We start from the raw sequence: 27,964 nt of genomic DNA, 5'->3' as shown, positions 1-27,964 counted from the left end.
CTGGAGGCAGGAGGGGCCATATCCAACTAATGTTACACAACAATTTACCACTACAATACACACAATCAAAAAAATGCAATCCTCATATCCGCAACAATACCATTGTCTCTAATCCCAACCTTCAGGGTTATGAACTGCTGCTGGTGTCGCTCGCTGATAGTGCTGAGGGTGTTCAGGTTGCAGGCCGCTCATCGTTATTGTCGAGTCTTGCTTGCTGGGCCGCAGAGCTTGATCGGCTGGAGTCACATCTCTTCGCAGGCCTACTCTGCAAACTGCAAGCTCTCTGCTCAGTAAGGATGCCGAAAAGACCATAAGGAATTAGGATTTGATAGAATAACTAATTTATTGTGTCGTGTCATATTCTTTCTCTTCTTAATGCTTTGCTAGATGTATTTGAATTCTTCAAGTCCGTTTTGGAGAAATTAAGCTGCCATCTATGCTTTCTCTTTCAAACACTACTTTTCTTGCTGTATTTTCTAAAGGAATGGACTACAGTGCGAGATGAAAGGAAACTGCGCATGTACCTGTCAGTTGTGCATTCACTTCTGCCCTGTCTCTTCGTCCATGTGCTCCAAACGGCACCATTTGTCCAACAAGCTGCCAGTGTTATTGGCAATGTGAAACTCGAAGGTAAACATGCCTGCTGGATGAACGTTGTCATTCACATAAATTGTATATTCTGTACGTGTGGAAGTTTATTTGTGGGGTTTTTTCCTATCAATATTAGTTTTATTTATTTATTGTTATTTATTTATAGTACTTACATGACTTTGTGCATTCACAGTTGGTTGTCCATCAAATATTTGCAGGAAATGAATTGTGAAGATGTAAAATTGACAAAGATATTATGTCTGCTCTGTCTCTCTTTTTCTCTGATATGCTCCACAAGCAATGATACACACGACTTTTTTGATTTTGGCAAATTAGGAAAATCTCTCTAAAATACGGCATGCAGTTAGACTGATTATAAGTTTGTTTAAATTGCCTAATCGGACTTATTTATTATTCTAATTATTTTTCAGTTATATCATTTTAAATCATCTCATCTTGATCTCGAAGAGGTGAACTTGTAAAATGTTTTATGATGTCCAGATGTCTGTCCGTCCATTCTGTCATCCGTTAACTTTTTGCTATTTTTGCTACTCCACCCCTATCACCCGGCTGATTGTTCTGAAACTTGACAAATGAATACGAGACAGTAGCCCGCACAATTGCTCTGGCTTCGATTTTTTGATTTCTGATAATGGGGACTCCCAGGGGGGTTCCCCCAAAACAACCTCAAGAGCCGACCATCAGCCCACTCGGGGTGTCTTGGATCTCTGGGCAGTATATGTAGTTAAGGCAAGTGGATTAAGATCCCCTTCTCTCTCCCTTCTCTCCCCATTCCCTCACCCTTCCCTCCCCTTTCCAGCCCCCTTCCCTACCCGTTCTCTTCACCTTCCCTTCCCCTTCTCTCCTCCTTTCCTCCCCCTTTCCTCCCCCTTTCCTCCCCCTTTCCTCCCCCTTTCCTCCCCATTTCCTCCCCATTTCCTCCCCATTTCCTTCCCATTTCCTTCCCATTTCCTCCCCATTTCCTCCCCATTTCCTCCTTTGTTGTGATTTGCATTCATCCATCTCTCAAACCTCCAGTATTTGCAATCATACTATTCGACCAGCTTTGGGACTAATTTAGCCTTTTTCCCATTTCATTATGATAAGGTCTTATTAATAAGTATTCACAGGATAGTTCATCAGCAATGCACCTGCTTTTGAGTAATATGTTCTGGGAGTGATCCCCAATTTATTAAAGGGGCCATATATTTATCAATTATCCAAATATTTGAAGAGTATGCTATCCTTTTTGAGGTTATTGAGGTTGCTGGTGTCTGTTGACATTCACGTATCGACTTGAAAGAGTAGTTGTGATGCTTTTTGTAAAATACTGAGCCCTTGTGTGCCAGCCTCCATGTCATCCACCACCCTGTCCAAAATTCACAACTCTTTCTTTCCGATAAGCAACATTCCTGGTCATAACTATCTCTCTGATTCATCAAGATGTGGTTATTCCCATGAGAGAGTGTTTCTGTGGCTGCACCCAAACTCACTTACATCCCTTCACTCCTAGATTAACCCTTGCGGCTCCAGCAATGGGATTATCAGCACACAGCTTTCTCTATTGAAATCAATTGAACCTATTTTCTATTGTTTAAAAATGTAATTCATTCTATTCCTATGTCCATAATAAGTAATCTAGTGCCGTCAAGTCGTAGCCGACTTCTGGTGAAATTCATGATGAGATTTCTCCAAACATCGTTATCCTGCACTGCTTCTCGAAGCTCTGGCAGAGACAGATTGGTTGCAGCCTTTACCCAATCCATCCAGCACAAACAAGACTGCCTCTTCCTCTTCTTCCATCCATCATACCCAGTATGGTTGATTTCTCCACACTTTCCTTTTCTGCATGCATGATGTGTCCAAGGTACGAATGACAGTTTCTGGTTTAGCATCAGTGCTTCCAATGTACATGATTGTCTAATTCCTTCAAGCACGGATTTGTTTGTTCTTCTTGCATTCCATGGAATTTTTAACATTCGTCTCCAAAACCACATTTCAAAATTGTCAATCTTCTTCATTTCTTTTATTTTTTCCCTGTCCATGACTCGCATCCATACATGATAACTGCCTTCCAGAACATTCACCAGCCTCCTATTGGTCACATCTTTGTCTTTCCAGATCTTTGTTAATCCTCACATTACTGTTCCCCCTTATGCTAACCATCTGATTTTCTTCACTACATCCTCTACTCATTTCAATGTCTTAACAAGGAAGATGAAACTTTCCACTATTTCCACATGATCGTCTCCCAATCTGAACACGTCGATCTTCTCAGTTGACAAGATTTGTCTTCTTTTAGTTTTCGATAAATACCAGTTTTTTCAATCTCCTTCTTCGCTGTCTGCAGCGGTTTCATCAAGTCCTCTTTACTTTCTGCCAACACAGTGGTATCATCAGCATACCTTAGATTGTTGATACGTCTTCCTCCAATCCTGACTTCAGCCTCTATGTCATCCAAGTTTGATTTCCTCATGTGCTCTCACACCATCTGTCTCTCTATACTCTGTTCATATTGTAGTTTCTTGTTAGTGTACAGGTTTCTTATCAGACATACCAGGTGCTCTGACACCTCCATTTTCTCTAAGCATAATCCACATCAATTCATGATCAACACAATTGCAAGCTTTTTGCTATAATCTATAAAACAGATACAGTAGTACCTGCCTTTGATATTCCTTTGCTTTTTCCATGATCCATCTCAAATTTATGACTCGATCCCAAGTACCTCTTCCTCTTCTGAAATCTGCTTGCTCAACAGGCATTGACGTCTGTTATTCTGTGTTAAATGATCTTTAGTAATATAATGCTCGCATGTGAAGTCAAAGCAATGGTTCGGTTATTTGAACATTCTCTTGCATCTCCATTCTTTAGCAATGGTATGTAGACTGAGTGCTTCCACCTTTTTAGAGCTTTACGCCATACAATCCTGCTCCAGATCGGTGTACAGATAGCTGTTAAAATCTTGATTGCCTCCTCACAAACTATGTTAAAGAGTTGTATTGGAATTTCATGACTCCTGGTGCTTTTCCATTTACCAGCTTTTCCAAAGTCTCTATGTACCGATAAATCACTTTCTATCACCATTGGTTCTTGATCATATTCTTTCTTCGAAGGTTGCCATCATCTTTACCTCCATCACTGAAGGTGGATGGAGGTTGTTTTCACACCTGTCTGTTTGTCTGTCTGTGAGCAGGATATCTCAAAACGTTATGGACATATTTAGCTGAAATTTGGTGTGCACAAATTGATTAAATTCTGCTGAAGATACAGTTTCGAGAATTTTTCAAGTAATTCTTCACCAGTGAAATGTGGGGTCAAAACAATATATAGCATGATACTTCAAAAAGTTATGGACGGATTATGACAACTTGGTGTATGTATTGGGTTTGTGATAAGAACAAGCTGATTGGATTTTGATTTCAGTCCAGATGCAGATCTGGCCAATCAGTGGGATATACATGTCCTCTGGGATATACATCCACGTTCTCTTCAAATCTCATTCTTCCCTCCAGGTCTTCAAGACAACTGTTCACCACCATCTCAGATCATCTGAAATCCAAAACCATGATCTTTTCTACCCTCATTAACACCCACCCAACCCCACCCAATCTGTCCTTCTAAATTTCCAGTTTTCCTCCCTAAGAATATATATATATATATATATATATATATATATATATATATATATATATATATATATATATATATATATATATATATACACACAGTCGTGGCCAAAAATATTGGCACCCCTGCACTTTTTTCAAATAACTCACAATTTTCTTTAAAAAGAAGTTGAAATTGACAAAAGTATTTGGGGTCTCCACAATTGTTTATTAGGTTTACTCTCCATGAAATGGAGAGTAACCTATTATATTATTCCCAAAGTTTTTCTTATTATTCTTCCGCCCTATTTTGCACCTCCGAAAACTTTAAAATTAATGTTCTCAGCAACCGTTGGTCGGATTGACAGGAAATTTTCATCAAATGATCGGCTAGGCTCGTATAATTTTTAAATGCTAATTATGACGTCATAGGTCACGTGGTATGGGCACCATCTTGTAAAACACCTTCAACTTTGCCCCTCTATATCTGGAACGGCTGAATGGAAACATTTGAGTAATGGCTCATTCTAAAGAACTCTGCAATGGGAACAAAAAAACATGTTTATTGAGTATATTAAAAATGCTAACGTTAAGAGGTTAGAATTCGTCAAACACAATTTTTCTCCCCTGAAAATGATATTTTTTTTCCCAGATGCTTAGTTAAAAAAAACTCAGAATGCAAAATATTTCAGTCATACGTCACATGGTTCGGCCGCCATTTTGTTTTGAGTGAAAAGTCTGAAAAAAACACTAAAATCCCATTTTCTTCAAAACGCCTGAACAGATCGATCCCAAACTTGGCATGCATAATCGCATGCTCGTGACAAACAAAAAAGTCAAGGAGCACGACGTCATCCATCACATGGTTTCAGAGTTATGACCTTTTCAAGCATAAACTAGAAATGGTATCGCCTCCATAATTTGTGAAGATATCGAGTGGAAACTTTACACAAACGTTCCTCATGGGGGGATGTTTCAATGTTACTTGAGACGTTTTGATAAGTCACATGGTTTGGCCGCAATAAATAATGGAAGGAAAATCCTAAAAAGCTTCTATCTCTTGAAGCACTGCATTGATCGACTTGAATTTTTAATGCAATGTAGCTCTCATCAAGCGGAACAAGTGTGCAAAATTTAAAGATGATTGGATGTACGGTCTGGAAGCTAGAAGTTGTTATTGCATGAAGAAGAAGAACCACAACACTTTTTCTTACCAGGCCATGTGACATAACCACCTCACGAGCTAAGGGTAGCTTGGAATTAAATTCTGTCTTCGGATTTGGCAGTCGCTAGAGGGTGTTGACATTCGAATACAACAAATCTGGGCAAATTCTGATGAATTTTCGTAAAACTACACGATATTGTCATTTACATTGGAAAATAACATTGTAAAACTCTCCGCCGCCTCGGCTTATTTCTTGCTCTGAAGTTCATCCTGTCTTCAATTTTAAAGAGAAAGAGAGGTATCTGCAAGCAATGGTAACCTTTATTTGGTGGAAATCCGATGAAAAATGACGGTTATTCGAAATCTGACATTTTAAATTGATCGCATTTTCAAAATGAATTCTTCCTCAGGTAAAATATCCATGCGTGCAGGCAGATCTTGCGGCGTCAATTTTGCTCCGATTTCAAATCGGATTTCGATTGTAGTCTTGCCTCGGATGAGTTAACAAAATATCTCTACAAATTTGGTGACAATTATGAAAAATTTGACCAAGTTCGATCGACGGGAAGCTTCGTTCTAACGCTGACTTATGGCACGCTCCACGGATGACGTCATGCCCACGGCACGACGTTCTTCCACGGGTGGCAGATATCGTTAATTAAACGAATTTTTTTTTTTTAAATGGATATCTCTTGGTGTGTGTGTGTGTGTGTGTGTGTGTGTGTGTGTGTGTGTGTGTGTGTGTGTGTGTGTGTGTGTGTGTGTGTGCGTGTGTGTGTGTGTGTGTGTGTGTGTGTATGTGGAGATGTGCGTGTGTGTGGATATGTGTGTGTGGGGGGGGGGGGGAGGGAGGATGTGCGTGTGTGTGTGTGGGGATGTGTGTGTGTGTGTGTGTGGGGGGATGTGTGTGTGTGTGTGCGGGGGGGGGGGGGAGAGTTTGTGTGTGTGGGGGGGGGGGGTGCATGTGTGTGTATCGTGGTTGTATCCACCAAAGGTGGTTGTATCAAAGCATGTCCAATGAAAGCAGGAAGGCAGAGTAAACCGGTCATCATTGCCAGCAGTTATAAAGTGGCAGTTCTAGTTTCACTGTTAATATTACAGAACCTTTGTTTTTGATTCAGAACTTAATATATCCTTTTACGTGAAAAAATAAAAATAAATGGCATTAACAAAATTATTGACACCCTAGACTTAATATTTGGTAGCACAGCCTTTGGACACAATAACTGCAGTCAAGCACTTCCTATAACCATGAATGAGCTTCCTACACCTCTCTACTGGTAGTTTGGCCCACTCTTCTTGTGCAAACTGCTCCAGTTCCCCAAGATTTGAAGGATGCCTTCTCCCAACTGCTGTTTTCAGATCTCCCCACAAGTGTTCAATGGGATTTAGATCTGGACTTATTGCTGGCCATTTCAAAACAGTCCAGCGTTTTATCTTGAACCATTCCTGGGTGCTTTTTGAAGTGTGTTTGGCATCATTGTCCTGCTAAAAGACCCATGACCTTCGACAGATACCCTGCTTTCTGACACTGGGTTAAACATTGCGCTCCCAAATGCCTTGGTAATCTCCTGATTTCATGATACCATGCACACTTTCAAGGCACCCAGTGCCAGAGGCAGCATAGCAATCCCAAAACATCACTGAACCTCCTCCATGTTTAACTGTAGGGAAGGTGTTCTTTTATTTGAAGGCTTCATTTTGTTTTATGTAAACATAGAGTTGATGTGCTTTACCAAAAAGCTCTAATTTTGTCTCATCTGTCCACATGACATTCTCCCAGAAGGAATAATCCTTCTTGTTCAGGTGTGTTTTGGCAAAATCCAGTCGGGCTTTCTTATGTCTCTCTCTCTCAGCAGTGGGGTCCTCCTGGATCTCCTACCATAGAACTCCCTTTCATTGAGTTGGTGACGGATGGTACGAGTTGAAACTGTCGTACTTTCTGTCTGAAGGTCAGCTTGAATCTGTTTGGCAGTTGATCGAGGTGCTTTCTCCACCATTCGAACAACCCTTCCCCACAATCTTCAATCAAGCCTTCTCTTGCGGCCACATCCCGGGAGGTTGGCTGCAGTGCCATGGGCCTTAACCTTCCTAATAACATTGCGTACGGTGGACCCAGGAACATCAAGGTCTCTGGAGATGGACTTGTAGCCTTGAGATTGTCCATGCTTGGCTACAATCTTGTGTCTGACCTCCTCAGGCAATTCTCTGGTTTTCTTTCTTTTCTCCATGCTCATTGCGGTACACACAGTGACACAAAACAGCAGAATGACCCCTTTTCTCTATTCAAACTGTGATGATTTTTATGTCTCCGCCAACGAAGTTGCCGCATGCATTATGTTTTCAGGTTGTCTGTCTGTCCGTCCATTTGTCCACGATAGGTTTTCGTTACTGCGATAACTTGAGAACGGCTGAAGGGATCTTAGTCAGACTGGGCACAGGTATGTATAATGAGGTAAAGATGAAATTATTAGATCTTGGAGTAGCGAGGTTAAAGGGCAAAGGTCAGAGGTCATGTTAAGTAAAAATGCTTTTACCGTGATATCTTGTCAACCAGTGATGGGATTCTGACCAAATTTGATAAACTTATGGAGAATGATGGAAAGATGAACTGATTCGATTTTGGTGTCAAGAGGTCAAAGGTCAAAGTCTGTAATAGGTCTATATCTTGAGAACGGCTGAAGTGATCCAATTCAAACTTAGTACAGGCATGTATAATGATGTAAAGATTAAGTGATTCGATTTTGGGGTCAAAGGTCAAATTTGTAATAGGTCAACAACTTGAGAACAGCTGAAGTGATCCAATTCAAACTTTGTACAGGTATGTATAAGATTGTAAAGATTAAGTGTATCGATTTTGGGGTCAAAAGTCAAAGGTCAAATATGTAATAGGTCGATAACTTGAGAATGGCTGAAGTGATCTAATTCAAATTTGGTATGGGTATGTATAATGATGTAAAGATTAAATGATTAGAATTTGGAGTCAAGAGGTCAAAGATCAAAGCCTGTAATCGGTCTATAACTCGAGAATGGCTGAAGTGATCTAACTCATACTTGGTACAGGTATGTATAATGATATAAAGATTAACTGATTCGATTTTGGGTTCAAGAGGTCAAAGGTTAAAGGTCAAAGTCTGTAATAGGTCTTTAACTTGAAAATGGCTAAAGGGATCTAATTCAAACTTGGTACAGATATGTATAATGATGTAAAGATTAAGTAATTAGATTTTGGGGGTTCCAAAGTCAAAGGCCAAAGGTCCGAGGTCATGTCAGGTAAAAATGTGAGAACTTGTGAACAGCTGAAGGGTTTTAAATTAAAACTTGGTACAGTTATGTTTAATGATGTAAACATGAACTGATAAAATTTTGGGATCAATAGGTCAAATGTCAGAGGTCATGTCAGGTAAAAATGTGCTAACTTAGGCACAGCTGAAAGGATTTAAATCAAACTTTATACAAGTATTATAATGATGTAATAATGTGGGCGGAGGCATATCAGTCGACGTCGTGACGTCTAAGAGTGCCGTTATAGTTCTGTCATCAACTGCAGTTGTTTTATTTGGCTGACCGAGCCATTGTCTATTGCTAAGAACACTAGTGTTTTTTTTCCTTTTCAAAATATTCCAAATTGTTGTATTTGCTCTGCCTAATTGTTGTGCTATGTTTAAAATTGAATTATTCTGTTCTTTCAGCTTCCCAATTTCTTGCTTTTCCTTCATAGACAGTTCTCTGGTGTTCATGCTGGTTTATGCCACTGGCTCCAAAGACAGACTCCCTAAAACCAAAAGCAAAGGCTAAAATCATTTACAGATCTTTGTGTGTGAACAATCAATGCAATAAGAAACACCAGAGCAACAAGAAACACCTGTCAGTCATCTGTTCGATTACTTATGCTTGCCCAAAATGGGGGACTGAACATAAAAAGAGCTGTTATTCTACAATGCTAAAACATGTATGTATAGATGTACCAATAAATAAAATCTGACCTTCTGTACTTTTGCCTCATATTCATCTGTTGGTTCCAAATCCAAAAGTTTTGAGAATAGAGCAATAATAACAAATTTGACTTCACTGTTCCAATACTTATGGAAGGCACTGTGTATTGTCATTAACCTCTAATACATCTCAACCTTCTCAACGAACAATGTTCTTGAAAACTAGTACAATGTGCTTCAACTTCAAGGGAGTTGTTCTTAGACCTTGCTTTAAAATTGTGAGAGTCTGATAAAATGTCAATTCTTCTCCACCAACTTCACTAACTCTGTCTTTAACTTTGCAAATACAGGGCCTAAATATTTACTTATTATATATATATATATATATATATATATATATATATATATATGTATGTATATACACACACACATGCATAGATATACACATGCATAGATATACAGTCACGTGAAAAAGTAAGTACACCCCATGTAAAGTTTTGACTTTTTCAACATACAGCTATTTGATCTTCATTTCAACAATATTGATATATAAAGGTGATATAATATAACAAATATCATGAAACATTTACATTTTGTAGTCCATTGTATAATTTAAATAAACATAAATGCAAATTTCGCATGTGGAAAAAGTAAGTACACCCCGACATTTATCACTACTTCAAATACCGAAAATTAGAATCAGGTGCACCAGCTCAGGTGCAAATGATGAGAAGATCATTAGAGAGGATCTTGGAGGAACCTGTCTTATTTAAACCTCAGACATTTAGTTTGGTTTGCTCTTTGTTGTTGAAGTGTGCGGCATCACCATGCCGACATCAAAAGAGCTCTCTGAGGCCTTCAGAAAGAAGGGTATAGATGCCTACGAGTCTGGGAAGGGATTTAAAAAGATCTCCAAACAATTTGAAATCATTCATTCGACTGTCCGGAAGATCATCTACAAGTGGAGAAGATTCCAAACAACTGCCAACTTGTTCAGGCCAGGCTGCCCCAGCAAGTTCAGCCCGAGAGCAGCCCGCAAGATGCTGAAAGAAGTCTCTAAGAATCCCAGAATGTCATCACGGGACCTACAGGTAGCTTTTGCCACTGTTGATGTCAAAGTGCATGATTCTACTATTAGAAAGAGGCTGCACAAATTTGATCTACATGGGAGGTGTGCCAGGAGGAAACCTTTGCTGTCCAGAAAGAACATCAGGGCAAGACTAAAGGTTGCCAACGAACACCTCGGCAAAGACCAGCACTTCTGGAACAATGTGCTCTGGACAGATGAGTCAAAGGTAGAGCTATTTGGCCACAGTACCAGAAGACATGTTTGGCGAAAACTAAAGACAGCATTTGACCACAAGAACCTGATACCAACTGTAAAGCATGGTGGTGGAAATATTATGGTTTGGGGCAGCTTTGCTGCATCAGGGCCTGGGCAGCTCACCATCATATAATGCACTATGAATTCTGCATTGTACCAGAGGGTGCTTGAGGATAATGTGAGGCCATCTGTCGGAAAGTTGAAGCTCAACCGAAGGTGGACCTTGCAACATGACAATGACCCTAAACATACCAGTAAATCCACCAAGGAATGGCTGAAAAGAAAGAAATGGAGGGTTCTGGAATGACCAAGTCAAAGCCCGGATCGAAATCCCATCGAGATGTTGTGGGGGGATTTGAAACGAGCTGTGCATGCAAGAAACCCCTCAAACATCGCACAGCTGAAATAATTCTGCATGGAGGAGTGGGCAAAAATTTCTCCCAGTCGATGTCAGAGACTGGTAGACAGTTATAAGAAACGACTACTTGAGGTTGTTTCTGCCAAAGGGGGCAATACCACCTATTAGAGCCAAGGGCGTACTTACTTTTTCCACAGAAGGAAATGGCATCTCTGTTAATTTTTTGTTGAATAAATTATTGCAAAGTCAATCTTTCATTGTTTTTTGTTCAATAAGATCACCTTTATCTATAGATACTGTTTAAATGAAGATTGAATATTGATATGTCCACATATGTTAAAAAGATTTTAAAATAACCTTTAAATGGGGTGTACTTACTTTTTCCACATGCGAAATTTGCATTTATGTTTATTTAAATTATACAATGGACTACAAAATCTAAATGTTTCATGATATTTGTTATATTGTATCACCTTTATCTATCAATATTGTTGAAATGAAGATCAAATAGCTGTATGTTGAAATATGTTGAAAAAGTCAAAACTTTACATGGGGTGTACTTACTTTTTCACGTGACTGTGTTATATATATATATATATATATATACAGACTTGGCATTTAATATGGAATAATTTTTTTGTAGGGGTGAACTTACTTTTCAAGATGACTTAGAACCAAAAGTTCATTGGAATTATGTTGAAATTATTCTAGATTTTGTTAATGTGACGTTTAAAAGAAGCAAAAACCACATTTGACATTTCGAAGCAAATAAATTGATCCTCGAAAGTGATGTAAACTGATATCGAACTCAATTCACAGACAGTACTGTGTTAAACTTCTGTACGTTTTCCAGAAGTATCTCTTTATTTTGCACATTAGCCAAAAAAAATTTCAACAAAAACAAAAGCTAAATTATGACTGGGATTACAGACAGTAAAATTACAGTTCAGTACTTCGTGTAACCCCCACGAGCATTCAGGAGAGCACGTACACGTTGAGGCATGCTGTTCACGAGATTTGCCAAGGTTTGGACAGGAATCACTTGCCATGCAGTGACAATAGTCTGCTGCAATTCACGCACAGAGGTCGGCTGCTGGTCCAAATTGTCGATTTGATGCGTTAATTCTGCCCACAAGTTCTCTATCGGATTCATATCCGGGGACATGGCAGGCCACTCCATATGCTCTACACCACGTTCAGCAAGAAAGTGTTGGATCATGCGAGCACGATGAGGCCGTGCATTGGAAGACAAAGTTTCCTTGAAAGGCTGGACGAGCAAATGGAAGCAACGTTTCTTCCAGAATGACCTTGTACTTGAACTGGTTCAGGTTTCCATTCAGAACAACCAGGTCAGTTTTGCCCCCTGCATGAAAAGCAGCCCAAACGGTCACCCCACCACCTCCAGCTTGGACTCTTGGCACTATACAATCTTCGTTCTGGGCTTCATGCACTTGTCTGCGCACTCGGACGTGGCCATCTTGACGATAGACCAGAAATCTAGACTCGTCACTGAAGGTCACGTGATTCCAGTGTCCTGGCTGCCATTGACGGTGCTCTCTGGCCCACTGCAATCGGCGCTGGCTGTGTTGTCTGGTCAGGCGTGGCTTTCTAAGGGGACGCCTGGCACGATAGCCTGCTTGAACCAGTCGTTGGTTGACTAGCCTTCTGGATACAGGCACATTTGTCAGTTGATGCCACTGAGCCCAACGCCGATTAGCTGACTTGGTATGGCCATTGCAGACTAACTGGTGCAGCTGGCGATCATCTCTCCTTGTGGTTCTGCGTGGACGTCCTGGCCTCGGTATTGGAGTAGGGACACCCCTTTGAGCATTTCGTTTCAGGATCATTGACACCTGACCTTGAGTGATGCCATACTGCCGAGCAATAGCACGCTGTTTCATGCCAGAATTTCGTAAAGCCACCACTCCATGACAAACAGCATTGTCAAGTTGACGGACCATCTCCAGAGGAAGCGGCAATAACTTTTGTAGACGTGCAGCAGTTGTTTTCCACTAATACAGAACGCAACAACCCTTGTATACCCGATTGTGAAGCCAATCGTCAAATGTACCTGTCCTTACATTTTGTCACGCCACCTGTTATTGACTTCTTGCTGCGAAAGACATTCAGTGACATGGTTCTTTCAACAAAGACATCACCAAAGGGTAAAAAAAACTCACCAGATTGATATACTGAGTTCAGAAAGTAAACCCAAGTCAAGAAAAAAATATATATTCCATATTAAATGCGGAGTCTGTATCTGGTTTTGTGCGACCCTCCTGCCCTTACCAAGGGGAGATTAATCCCCTTGTTCCTTTTTGGGTCGTCGCAACCGAGAGACTTGAGTCGCCACTTCCGGTCGGGTGCGAGACAGGGTTTCGGGACGATGTTCACACGTACCTAAGTACTCATGCCGCCGCGGCAGCGGGGATCAAGTCTCGCACGAACCACGTGTAATTTGAGTATGTCCGAGCGGATGGCGTACCACGTGGTCCGTGCAGTTATCTTATATTGGAACCCGATTCGAGCGGTTTTATTCGTACCACGCTTTTAGCCTATACCCAGCCTCCATGCGCTGAACGTGCCGACTCCGTTGTTCAGGAACAGCTTCGCCTGGTGTGGCCCTCCGCGGTCACAGCACGTCCCTCGATGAAGGCAAGCAGGCAGGCGGGAGGGATCCTTGCGGCACGTCTCTCGAACAAAGGCAGAGCAGGCAGGCGGGAAAATATACGCGTCTCTCGCACGGCTCGGTGGTTCCTCACAGCGCGATTAATCAACGGCGCGCTTTCCCTCGCGTAACTCAATGGAGGATTTGCCTCAAGCTCAACCGAGCAATTAACTTGTTCAAGCGCCTCTTCCCTCAAAACTTGTTTGGCTTCTTTCAGCTTCCTCCGAACTCGTTCAACGAGTGCCTCTCCCTTCTCCTAACTCAGGTCTTGTCTCAACGCTCCTCTCCTCAGAACTGGTTCAACTCTCAAGCGCCTCTCCCCATAACCTGTTCACTCTCAAGCGCCTCTCCCCATAACTTGTTCACTCTCAAGCGCCACTCCCCATAACTGGGGTGGGGGCTTTGCGCAAAGGGTTTTATTGCCACGCCCTTAGCCCGCATTGAATGTTCTAACCACGCCTTTTGACACATTGCTAAGTCACTCCCTTCGAGCCCTGATTGGCGGCTCGCGCTTACCGTCGGTTTCTCCTCCACCTTCCTTCGGCCTTGATCGACTTGTTAGGCCGGCCTCGTGTTATTTCGCGCCAAAGCCACAGTACCGAGGCGGCATAAGCAATGGAAGGACCTAACTCTCATTATTCTACTCAACGCAAAACTAACACAGGAAAAGGACTATGCTTACATTTACTAAGACATAACTGAACTATCGCGAGGCGATGTGTTGTAGTGTGACTAAACTATGAGGGGGAAATTAACCTTTATTTGTTATAACTCAAAACCGCAACAATATATATATATATATATATATATATTTATATATATATATATATATATATATGTATATATATATATATATATATATATACATACATACATATATACATATATATATATATATATACATACATATATATATATATATATATATATATATATATATATATATATATATATATATATATATATTAGGGTGGGCTTCAAAAAATCAAAATGCAGATTTTCTCCGGGACATGGTCTATTTTTGTTCCTTTTGGTGTCAAAGGAAACCACACCAAATTGGAATGGAATCCAATAATATTTAGGGGTGCCACATCAGTGATGAATTTTCCCCCATGCAAAAATAGGAATTCCCATTTTTTGGGCTGTATATACAACAACAACAACATGCATTTTAAGGCCATGTTCCCTGCTAGAGCGGGGGTTAGCCTTGCGGTCCCCATGACAATCTTCTCCATTTTGCCCTATTTTCTGCATCTCTCCTTGTTAACCCCCTTGCCCGCATTTCTTCTTCCACCATCTTTAGCCAAGTCTTTCTCGGTCTTCCCCGTCCTCTACTTCCTTCTACATTAACTTCCATCACTCTTCTCAACCAGTCACTTTCATCCTTCCTCAATACATGACCAAACCATCTCAACCTGTTCCTCTTCACAGCATCAATCACAGGCAATATTCCCATCATCTTTCGCAATTCATCATTTGTCTTCCTCTCTCTCAACGATACTCCGCACATCCATCGAACCATTCGCATTTCCACCCTTTCCAGCCTTCGTTGCTGCTCTACGTTCATTACCCATGTCTCGCTCCCATAAATCATAACACTTCTCACACATGCAGCATACACCTTTCCCTTCAGCTTCAGCGACACTCTCCTCCTCATCAGCACGCCACTCAGTTCCCGAAACTTCTTCCATGCACATCTCACTCGAGCAACCGTTGCCGAGTCTGATCCACCTTCTCCATTCAGCATGTCTCCGAGGTAGCAAAATGTTTTCACACCTTCCAGCTTCACGCCATCTCCAAGATCCAACTCAACATTTCCTCCATCTGCAGCTCCCTCTGTGCACACCTTACATTTGAATGTAGCTGCCACACTGGTTAATGACCCTCTCAGACCACTACATTTTTGATGAACCCACTCAGCACACATTGTACATTGAATGGAGTTCACTCCGACACCCTTCCTGCACACAGCACACGGCCATTTCCCAGTTCTTTCCACCTCACCACATGCTTTACCACTTGCCATCACCTTTGTCTTTCCGATATTCACCTTCAGACCTTTTGTCTCCATACATTCCTTCCACTTGTTCATCTTTTCCTTCAGTCCATCCATACTTTCCGTAATCAACACCAGATCATCTGCATACAACAACTCCCACGGTAAACCCTCCTTTACGGTCTGAGCCAGCACCTCCATCACAGCTACAAATAGTAGTGGACTTAGTACCGACCCCTGATGCACTCCCACCTTCACCTCAAACTCACCACTGTTCCCGTCCTTCGTCCTTACAGCTGTGCGTGCTCTTTTGCACATTGCCATCACTACTCTGATCAACCATTCCTCCACTCCTAACTTCCTCAATGCCCATGTCAATACTTTGCGTGGAACCCTATCGAATGCTTTCTCCAGATCAACAAACCCAAAAAGCAACTTCTTCCTCTTATCCATGTACTTCTCCTGCAACTGCCTCACAATGAAAAGTGCATCTGTCGTTCCTCTTCCTGGCATAAATCCAAACTGCATTTCGTCGATCTTCACTTTCTTCCTTATCCTCCTCTCCAACACCCTTTCCAATACCTTCATTCCATGCTCCAATAACTTTATCGCTCGGTACGAGCCACACTCCAGAGGGTCACCTTTCCCCTTGTATAGAGGGACGAGGGTACTCAGTTCCCAATCCACTGGAATGCGGCCTTCTTTCACCACCAGATTACAGATCTCTGTCATTCTCTTCACACCCCAACTTCCTGCTGCCTTCAACATATCTCCCACAACACCCATCGGCCCTCCCGCTTTTCCACTCTTCATTGCTTTTATCGCTTCCTCAACTTCCTTCTCAGTTATCTTCTCTGCCGGTCCTAAAACTGGGTTACTCTCTATGTTGCGATCCCATTCATTCTCTGTATTCAACAGCATTTCCATATATCTTTTCCATCTTCCTTTAATTCCATCTGGGTCGACAACGATTTGTCCCACTTCATCCTTCAAGCAACTCACCCCCATCACATCACACCTCTCTTTCGCTATGTGCTTTGCAATCCTGAATACTGCTTTCTGACCCTCTTCCGAATCCAAGCGTTCTCCGAACATTTTCCTACATGCCTCCTGCGCCTTTGCTACCTCTTTCTTTGCAGCCTTCCTGGCTGCCTTATAACTTTCATGCTCTGCTGTTTCTGCTCCCGTACCCATCGCCTTCTGCCACTCTTTGAACTTCTTCCTCTTCTCGTCAATCCTCTTTCCAACCTCAACATCCCACCACCATGTTTCCGAGTGCCTCGGTGGTCCTTTTGTCCATCCACATACCTCACCAACGGCTCCCAACAGACTAGCTTTCATTGACATCCAACCACTTTCAAGCTCAACCACATCATCCTCTACCCTACTCAGCCTCTCTTTTAATGCCTCCCTTACTGTCACCTCTTTCAACCTCCACACCTTCATTCTCGGTTGGTACTTCACCTGCCGAGCTCTTCTCGCACCTTTCACCCTTATGTCGCAGACAACCAAGTGGTGCTGTGAAACAGCCTCCTCCCCCGGGATCACCTTTGTGTCCCGGAGGTGCCCCCTATCTCGCCGACGCACCATCAGGTAGTCAACCGTTGTCGTCGACCCACCTGACGTGTATGTAACAAGCTTATTGTCCTCTTTCTGGAACTGAGTATTACAAATCAACAAATCAGCTCCATCAGCAAACTCCAAAATCCTTTCACCTTCTCCATTTCTCACACCATATCCGTAACCCCCATGAACTCCCTCAAAACCATCCATACTCCTTCCCACATGTCCATTCAGGTCTCCTCCCACCACAACAACTTCCTCATCTTTCACGTTTTCCATCAGCTTCTCTATCGCACACCAGAACTTGTCCTTCTCTTCATCGCTTCGACCAACCTGCGGAGCATATCCCGAGATGACGTTCACCAAGAGCTTTCCAATCATCATTTTCACCATCATCAACCTATCACTCACTCTAGTCACACTCACCACACTGTCTACAAACTCCTCAGAAAACAGGACACCAACACCATTCACGCCCTCCGGGCACCCTTGCCACACAAACTTGTATTTCTGTCCCTGCCTACCCTTCACCATTCTCACACCACTTCCCTTCCATCTCGTCTCTTGCACACAACATATGTCCACTCTTCTTCTGACCAATACTTCCACCACTTCACCTGATCTCCCTGTCATATATACCTGCTGTATATACACAAAATAAATACATAATTATATATATACATTAAATATAATATTAAAAATAAATATATAGTAAATATACATTAAATAATAATAATATATATTATATTATACATTATATATACAATTATACGATAGACAATTATACAAATATAGACAAATATAATACATTAAATAATATATTAAAAATAAATATTATATATTAAAATTTAAATATAATAAATAAATATATAGTTATACAATATATATACATTATAATTAAATATACATTAAATTTATACATAAAATATACATTAAATAATAAATATACATAAATACACATTATACATTATATATATAGTTATATACAATATATTATACATACAGTTTTGAGACTTCCTATGATCACTATCTGGGCAATTTTCATGCATGTTTTGTGCAGGTTCCCGGGGTCAGGGGTACGCTTTTTTAGTGTGTAATATGTAGGCCTAACTTATTGACTGTGGCTCTTTTGTAGAGAGTGACCCTGTGGAGTAAGAATTAACAGGATTTTACCCACATTCTTGCGTATTTTGCAGATATGGCATGTGCTAGTACCAGTGTTTCATTGAAAACTCGGGCTCAGGATAATGTGTATCTCATTGGGCCCACTTCTGGAGATGCCATCAAAGGTGCCAAGCTCCCGACTGTGCATCAATCTCTTGTCCTGTTTTTCCATCACCTGAAGAAGGAGAATCGCACTGCCCGGGAGAGTGCAACCCTCACCATTGAAGAGGTTGTGAAGTTCTGGGAAAAAGCTCACCTACCTACAACGACGAAGCAGCACTGCATCCATCGTTTGGAGAAGCTATATGAAGAATGGAGGAGCCTCCAAAAAGGTGCAAAGCGGGGTGGTGCGACCCAAGAGAAAAAGGAAGCATCCTTCAAGGCCTCCTTGGAGAAGACGTTTGATCTTAGGCATGCAGATTCGGAGGCCATAATCACCAACCCCGAGGACAGGAAGTTTCTTCACGATCAATTCTCAGAGAGGAAGGCTTCAATGGGATCTGTAGACACTGTGTTGGAAGCAAAAACGAAGCGAAAGAAAGAAAGGGAAGAAAAGGAGAAGTCTAAGGCAGAGAAGGAAAATAAGAGACAGGAAATGGTCATGAAGGGTGCTACTGCTATGGAAGTCACAGACTCAGACTCTGACTCTGAGACCACAGCACAGGCTGGTTCTTCATCATCTGATGGTGGGATATCTCGTCCCAAGAAAAGAAGGCCTATCAACATTGTCACTCCTGAAGTCGCAGCTTCTTTGGATCGTACGGAAACAAGTGACCGAATGGCTGTCCACAACTTGGCATCCATTTGTAGAGCAGTAGGATGGGATCCTGCAGAGCTGGCACTGAACCGATGGACATTGCGGCGGAATCGCATGATGCATCGATGCAAAACCATGGACGAAATAAAAGAAGCATTTCATCATAATGTGCAGGGTCCTTTAGTGGTCCATTGGGATGGAAAGCTTCTTCCCGATGTCACTGGAGATTTTGTGCATGTGAAGGTGGATCGTCTTCCAATCCTTGTGTCCAACCAGTACCATGGAATGGAGCAGCTGTTGAATGTTCCCAAGTTACCTGACGGGGGAGGAGAAGCTATGGCAACCGCTGTAGTGGACACACTGAAGAGCTGGAACCTTGTGGGCAAGGTGAAGGCTTTGTCTTTTGACACAACGGCCAGCAATTCAGGTGTTCGTGGAGGGGCTGCTGTCCTCATTGAAAAGAAGCTACAGACTGAACTAATTCATTTGGCTTGCCGCCATCATGCGCACGAAATCATTCTGGGAGATGTTTTCACCACTCTTTTCGGTCCTTCATCAGGCCCTGACATCCAGCTTTTTAAGCGGTTTCAGGCGGAGTGGCCGTCCATTGCCCATCACCAACCAAAAAATGGATTCACAGATCCTGATACGGCAGCTGAGTTTGCACAGAACAATGACATGATGGATGAAGCTCTGGAATTTGCTCTTGTGTGTTTGAAAGATCAGCAGCCACGAGATGATTATCGTGAACTCCTAGAACTGACTGTCATCTACATGGGAGGAATCCCACCTCGTGGAATCCGGATCATGGCTCCAGGAGCAATGCACAGAGCCAGATGGATGGCAAAAGCACTATATTCACTACAGGTGTTCATGTTTCGGTCAGAGTTCCACTTGACATTTCGAGAGGCGAGAGAACTCTGAGCCTTCAACATTTTTGTCTGCCTTGTGTATGTACAGGCTTGGTTTCGGGCTCCACAAGCTATTGAGGCTCCCCTGAATGACATTAACCTCTTCAAGAAGTTGGAAAAGTTTGAACAAATCAATCAGAGGATGGCTCAGGCAGCCTTGAAGGCACTTGGCCACCACACGTGGTACATGAGCCCAGTACTAGTGGCATTTGCATTCTTTGACACCAGAATTGACAAAGAAAGCAAGATCAATATGATTGAAGCATTGAAAAATGACGGTGAAAACCCCTCTCCAAAGAGACCAGCTATCAAACGAGGAACCGCCCTGTCAATCGCTGGCCTCATAACAAAACACACCAAGCATTTCTTCAGCATCCTAGGGACCCCAACTGATTGGATGGATAAGGATCCTGGTTCATGGGAGCAAGAAACCAGCTTTCAGGAAGCAAAGAAAGCCGCCAGTGGCTTAGTCGTGGTGAACGACAGGGCAGAAAGGGGTGTCGCATTGATGCAAGACTACAATAAGCTCCTTACAAAGGATGAAGAGCAAAAGCAAGCTCTGCTCCAAGTTGTTGCTGCTCACAGGAAGATGTACCCCGATGCCAGGAAGGCAACAGTGGTGAAACAGGCCCAGAAATAGGAGTTACATTTCTCATTATATTTGGGTTTTTTAATATTATGTGATATGGTGTCTCTTCATTTTATGAACTGAACATTTGGATTGTTATCATTGAATTTGAGTTTTCATAGCAATATAGTGCTATTTGTGCAGCTATTGTAACTTGTGTTTGCTAGAATACAAAGAAAGTGAGTGGAGGGTGGATTTTCATAAAACAAACTTCTGGTTTTGCTTTCGATCCATATATAGAAAAGTTTTGTAGACACTTTTAGTTTGAAGGCTGATGTGGCACCCCTAAATAAAATCAGATTGCTTTCATATTTGGTGTCTTTTCATTTTGGAACAAAAGGAACAACATAAAGCCATGTCCCAGTAAATATTTAAAAAAAATTATTTTGAGCACCACCCTAATATATATATATATATATATATATATATATATATATATATATATATATATATATATATATATATATATATATATATATATAATTTTATATAATACCATGTTTAAGGTCAGGAGAAACGTTGATAATATAAGGACGATAACATCCATCATGAAAGCTTCCAGGAAGATACAAGATGTATGCCATCGTGAACACTAAAAATGAAATCTTATGTTGAATAAAATTAGGAACTAGAAGGCATCTGAAAATGCAAAGCCCGTCCATGTGTTTGTATTCGGACGTCTTCTCCCTCTTTCGCATGCTCAACGTAACGAAAACAGTAAAAAAAAAAAAAAAAAGATACAAAATGAAAATTGATGAATTAATGCTCCTTGACATTTGACCTTTTGATCTAAAAATAACAATCGACTCCTACCTTTTGATTAGTGAACCAATTCAGTTACCCGATATGCAAATTCTGAAAAAATTTAGGTCAATAGGGTGAAAAATTGAAGATTTTATGTGATGCTGACCTTTGACCTTTTGATAAAATTATTAATGTCCTGCATATTATCATCATAAAGCTTTGTTGAAAATGTGATGACAAAACTCAAATTGTAAATTGAAATTTTCAGTCAATTGGATGAAAATTTATGATTTTATGTGATGCTGTCTTTTGACTTTTTGACGAAATTATTAATTTGCCTTTTTCCGTATTATCATAACAAAGTTTTTATGAAAATTTGATGACAAAACTCAAACGGTAAAAAAAGTTACGGCCCTGACAGACACAAACACACACAGACAGACACACAGAAGTGAGTACAAACCCCTTTCCTGCTGTGCAGAGGATGGGCTAATAAGTCGAACAGTGTAGAAAGTGCTATTGCATATGAAGCCCAAAGCCGTCCCTGAGGTGAAATTACGAATCAAGTCCGAAAATACGAATTATAAGCCATCCATGCACAATCCATCTATCATCTTTTATCCACACAAGTCAGGCATGCGGTACATGTACACTTGTTTTATGAAGCCGAATGTTACTATTTGTGTCAGCGGAACCGTGAGGGTCAAGTGTCTTCATTCTGAAAAGGTTTTGACGCTGGACCAGCAAAATATACTTTTTAAAATTCCAATCTGTTTGTTTGTTTCATATAATTTTCAGGTTGTGGAATTTTTTTGAAATCCTCAGTTGAAAGATACCTACAATGGGTAGGAGAAAAACAAACAATAAAGATTGCCACATTAGTATGACTTACGAATAATAAAGTTTAAGATTGTGTTTAAAAACTACCTTGGCCCTAACCTTGGATTTTCTCATCTCGCCATGTCACCAGAGGCTCGATTTCCCAAGGCAAGCTCATCGTTCGGTGATGCACGAGTGCTCGCTGGGGGGCCGGAGAGGTTGGCGGCCTTGGTGTTCCTTTATGAGGAGAGCATGGCAGCTGAGCGCACATGGGCCAGTCTTGGCTGGATTGAGAAAGAGATGTAAGGCCATATAAACCATTTTATAAGGAAGAAAGGTGCGATGGTAGATCATAGCTTTTCATCACACAAACTGTACTTCAATTGTTTCTTATCTTAATACAATGTGATTTTAAAAGAGGACAGGAAAATAGCACTATCTCTATATATATAAAATAAAGTTTTTGTTTGTTTGTTTGTCTGCACGCGCTAATCTCCTGAACGGTGAAAGATGGGAGGAAACCTCTGAAACAAAAAATGTCGGGATGGGCCCCGGGAAGGTTATAGGCAAGGTGGTGAGGCCGGTCGAGGCCGCCTCAGCCGGGCTGGGCCCATTTCACAATAAATCATCTTCTTTCAAAATTATCTTGAAGTACAACTTATGCACTTAATAGGAATATCTGACTGATTGCAACACATGCTTTCAAACTTCTCTCTTGCGGACCCCGACAGAAGAAAGAACAAGGAATCGTTGAGCACTAACTGATACTGGGCTCACGTCAGACCTATGTACAACAACACAACAACAACATGCATTTTAAGGCCATTTTCCCTGCAAGAGCGGGGGTTAGCCTTGCGGTCCCCATGACAATCTTCTCCATTTTGCCCTATTTTCTGCATCTCCCCTTCTTAACCCCCTTGCCCGCATTTCTTCTTCCACCATCTTTAGCCAAGTATTTCTCGGTCTTCCCCGTCCTATACTTCCTTCTACATTCATTTCCATCACCCTTCTCAACCAGTCACTTTCATTCTTCCTCAACACATGACCAAACCATTTCAAACTGTTTCTCTTCACAGCATCCATCACAGGCTCTATTCCAATCAGATTCTTTTGCAATTCATCATTTGTCTTCCACTCTCTCAACGATACTCCACACATCCACCAAACCATTTGCATTTCCACCCTTTCCAGCCTCCGTTGCTGCTCTACGTTCATTACCCATGTCTCGCTCCCATAAATCATAACACTTCTCACACATGCAGCATACACCTTTCCCTACAGCTTCAACGACACTCCCCTCCTCGTCAGCACGCCACTCAGTTCCCAAAACTTCTTCCATGCACATCTCACTCGAGCAACCGTCGCCGAGTCTGATCCACCTTCTCTATTCAGCATGTCTCCTAGGTAACAAAATGTTTTCACACCTTCCAGCTTCACGCCATCTGCAAGATCCAACTCAACATTTCCTCCATCTGCAGCTCCCTCTGGACACACCTTACACTCGAGTGTAGCTGCCACACTGGTTAATAACCCTCTCAAACCACTACATTTTTTATAAAACCACTCAGCGCACATTGTACATAATTAAATAATAACCACATTTAGAGGCCATTTTTCCCCGCAAAGCGGGGGTTGGCCTTTTTCGGGGACCGTGGTTGTTGTTGTTTTTTTTGGGCCCCTTTTTGAAGCAATGTTTTACGGCCGGATGCCCTTCCTGCCGCCAACCCTTTTTGTCGCCTTTTACGACAAGCAGGGATTTACCAGTGAACTGGTACTCAATTAGCCGACCTCGGAAGGATGACAGGCTGAGTCAACCCCCCTGGCGTTAATTCAGCAATCGACCGGGATTCGAACCCAGGATCCTGGGATCCTAAGCTGGCACCCTAGCCGCTAGCCCAACACCATTGTACATTGAATGGAATTCACTCCGACACCCTTCCTGCACACAGCACACGGCCACTTCCCAGTTCTTTCCACCACACCACATGCTTTACCACTTAACATCACCTTCGTTTTTCTGATATTCACCTTCAGAGCTTTTGTCTCCATACATTCCTTCCACTTGTTCATCTACTCCTTCAGTCCATCCATACTTTCTGCAATCAACACCAGATCACCTGCATCCAACAACTCCCACGGTAAACCCTCCTTTACGTTCCGAGCCAGCACCTCCATCACAGCTACAAATAGTAGTGGACTTAGTACCGACCCCTGATGCACTCCCACCTTCACCTCAAACTCACCACTGTTCCCATCCTTCGTCCTTACAGCTGTGCACGCTCTTTTGTACATTGCCATCACGACTCTGATCATCCATTCCTCCACTCCTAACTTCCTCAATGCCCATGTCACTACTTCACGTGGAACCCTATCGAATGCTTTCTCCAGATCAACAAACCCAAGAAACAACTTCTTCCTCTTCTCCATGTACTTCTCCCGCAACTGCCTCACAATAAAAAGCACGTCTGTCGTTCCTCTTCCTGGCATAAATCCAAACTGCATTTCATCAATCTTCACTTTCTTCCTTATCCTCCTCTCCAACACCCTTTCCAATACCTTCATTCCATGCTCCAATAACTTTATCGCTCGATACGAGCCACAGTCCAGAGAGTCACCTTTCCCCTTGTATAGAGGGACGAGGATACTCTTTTCCCAATCCACTGGAATGCGGCCTTCTTTCACCACCAGATTGCAGATCTCTGTCGTTCTCTTCACACCCCAATTTCCCACTGTCTTCAACATATCTCCCACAACTCCCGTCGGCCCTACCGCTTTTCTACTCTTCATTGCTTTTATCGCTTCCTCAACTTCCTTCTCGGTTATCTTCTCTGTCGGTCCTAAAACTGGGTTACTCTCTATGTTGCCATCGCATTCATTCTCTGCATTCAACAGTATTTCCATATATCTCTTCCATCTTCCTTTAATTCCATCTGGGTCCACAACGATTTGTCCCACTTCATCCTTCAAGCAACTCACCCCCATCACATCACACCTCTCTTTCGCTATCTGCTTTGCAATCCTGAATACCGCTCTCTGACCCTCTTCCAAATCCAAGCGTTGTCCGAACATTTTCCTACATGCCTCCTGCGCCTTTGCTACCTCTTTCTTTGCAGCCTTCTTGGCTGCCTTATAACTTTCATGCTCTGCCTTTTCTGCCCCCATACCCTTCGCATTCTGCCACTCCTTGAACTTCTTCCTCTTCTCGTCAATCTTCTTTCCAACTTCATCATCCCACCACCATGTTTCCAAGTGCCTCGGTGGTCCTTTTGTCCATCCACATACCTCACCAACGGCTCCCAACAGAATATCTTTCATTTTCAATCCAACCACTTTCAAGCTCAACTACATCATCCTCTACCATACTCAGCCTCTCTTTTAATGCCTCCCTCACTGTCACCTCTTTCAACCTCCACACCTTCATTCTCGGTTGGTACTTCACCCGCCGAGCTCTCCTCGCACCTTTCACCCTTATGTCGCAGACTATCAAGTGGTGCTGTGAAACGGCCTCCTCCCCCAGGATCACCTTTGTGTCCCGGAGGTGCCCCCTATCTCGCCTACGCACCAGCAGGTAGTCAACGGTTGTCGTCGACCCACCTGACGTGTATGTAACAAGCTTATTATCCTCCCTCTGGAACTGAGTGTTACAAATCAACAAATCAGCTCCATCAGCAAGCTCCAAAATCCTTATGATTTTATGATTATCCAAAATCCTTTAAAAGTCAGACCTATGTACAGAAGATTAAATTCATTCAAAAAGAACCCGGGCAACGCCAGGTGCATTCAGCTGGTCTACTATATAAGAGAGATGTCTGTCTGTCTGTCGCCATTTTTCTCAGAGATGGCTGAACGGATCTTCGTCAAACTTTCAGAGGTTCATCAGTGAGTGCCTGGGAGTGTTTTAGGCAAAAAAAAAAATTATGAAAAAAAATAATCGTTTTTTGGAGTAAAATAAATAAATAAAAGTCGCTCGATAGTGCCGAAGCTTTTTGAAATTAATGACAGTTATATACAAGTACACATTCCCATAAATAAATACAAAACAATCACCAGACATTTCAATACAAATACATCAAACAATTCCGGAAGTGTATGTTGTTGGTTTTACGGCTTCTTCTTCTTCCTGATCGGCATCACAGTTAACTCAGAAATGTGATGAACGCCACATTCACCCACAAGCATATATATGAACCCCCTTCCTCTCCTGCCTCCTCCCCCTCCCCCCCTCCCCTGCCCTTTCCCCCCCTCCATCCCCCCTCCCCTGCCCGGCAACGCCAGGTACTTCTGCTAGTAACTCATAAAAATAAGATGCTGCATTTGGGAGGTTGTAGGGTCAGATGTTTTTGACCCAATTGTTGAACCCAAATAGTTAGCTTGTCCCCCGTGCTGCAGGAGATGTGTTTATGTGTGTTTGTGTGTGTTTGTGTGTGTTTTGTGTGCGCATGTGTGCGATGTTGGTTGTTATCCCCAAATTTGAGTTTCATAAGGTGAAACGCCCAGGTCCACCCAGGACTCCCAGGGTGAAACTCCCAGGTCTCGAAGTATCCACCTCCATTTCAGTAAGGGTTCATGATTCATTGACCTGTTTGTGAAGTTTTCTTGTTATCAAAGTTTTGTTCCAAGGTATCTTTTTCGGATCCATCACCGAGTATCTAACAGCTTCCAACTGCAGTTTGTTTGACGTAATATTCCCAGGGATGGTTTTTAAGATCTGTGTGAGGTTCCTTTTTCCATTGCTTTCCCATTTTCCATTCCCGTTGCTCCAATAATCACTAGTACAATTTTGGCGCTCTTCGGCTTCCAGGATCTTTTTCACTCCATTTTTGAGAACTTCGTATTTGGTCATTTTCTTGATTTCTGCGTTGTTTAGGCCAAAATCGATGGGTACTGACACCTCAGTTAGCAATGCCTTCTCTTCTTGGTTGTACCTCGGTACTATATCTGGTCGCAATGTTTTCTTTTCCATGTTCATGCTTTATGGGATCATTAGGTCATACGTGAGCATTACCTCTTTGTTTTCAGTGATTGCTTTTGGTTCACACCTTTGGCCAGTGGATTACTTGACATACTTTGCTGTGCCTTTTGGTGTACAGCTGCTCCGACATGAGTCTTTTACATCCTGTGAGGAGATGGCTCATACTTTCTATTTCTACCTTGCAAAACCTACACCTGTCCAATTGACTCAGTCCCGCCCTTTTCTTAAAGCCATTGGTGTGGAGGCCTTGGTCTTGGGGGAATTTATAATGATTCATTCTCCATCCCAGTTGAGCTGACCTCTTTTATCGTTTTCCCAGTTGGCGGTGTATATCTGTTGATATTTCATTTTATAGTTTTCTTACTTCTTTTTAGCAATTGTTGGGACTGTTCTCGTTGTTTCAGTTTTTTGTGTGACATCTTCCATTTGCACCTGTCTTTGAAATTTTTTTGCTAGGTGGGTTAGGTAGACTCTCTTGCTTGTTGTCTTCGTATTTGCGTAACAAAATGGATTCTGTAGTCTGTTGAACTCTTCACTTACTCAGCCAATTCTACAATTGTCTTTATATGCATTTGGTCGAGTTCCATCAGGCTGCTACCTCTTCTTCGTCAACGGATCCCTTCCAGGTCTCGATGCATCCACCTTCGTGTGTTGTGTGTGTGTGTGTGTGTGTGTGTGTGTGTGTGTGTGTGTGTGTGTGTGTGTGTGTGTGTGTGTGTGTGTGTGTGTGTGTGTGTGTGTGTGTGTGTGTGTGTGTGTGT

General features: G+C 42.1%; 1 protein-coding gene across 4 annotated transcripts in view; it reads left to right on the top strand.

The window, feature by feature from the left end:
* LOC137435403 (RAB11-binding protein RELCH homolog) overlaps nt 1-27,964 on the top strand; it is a 228,606-nt gene that overhangs the window by 94,849 nt on the left and 105,793 nt on the right. For all 4 annotated transcript variants that reach the window (XM_078784344.1, XM_068129167.2, XM_068129168.2 and 1 more), the window contains exons 13-15: nt 126-290; nt 483-630; nt 22,383-22,533. In XM_078784344.1, coding sequence (XP_078640470.1) covers nt 126-290; nt 483-630; nt 22,383-22,533 — 464 coding nt within the window. The remainder of the gene's footprint in view (nt 1-125; nt 291-482; nt 631-22,382; nt 22,534-27,964) is intronic.

Source organism: Myxine glutinosa, chromosome 9, assembly GCF_964187855.1.
Source record: "Myxine glutinosa chromosome 9, kmMyxGlut1.1, whole genome shotgun sequence".
Lineage (NCBI taxonomy): Eukaryota > Metazoa > Chordata > Myxini > Myxiniformes > Myxinidae > Myxine > Myxine glutinosa.
The sequence above is the reverse complement of the archived record's forward strand: the minus strand, read 5'-3'. Positions and strand labels throughout refer to the sequence as shown.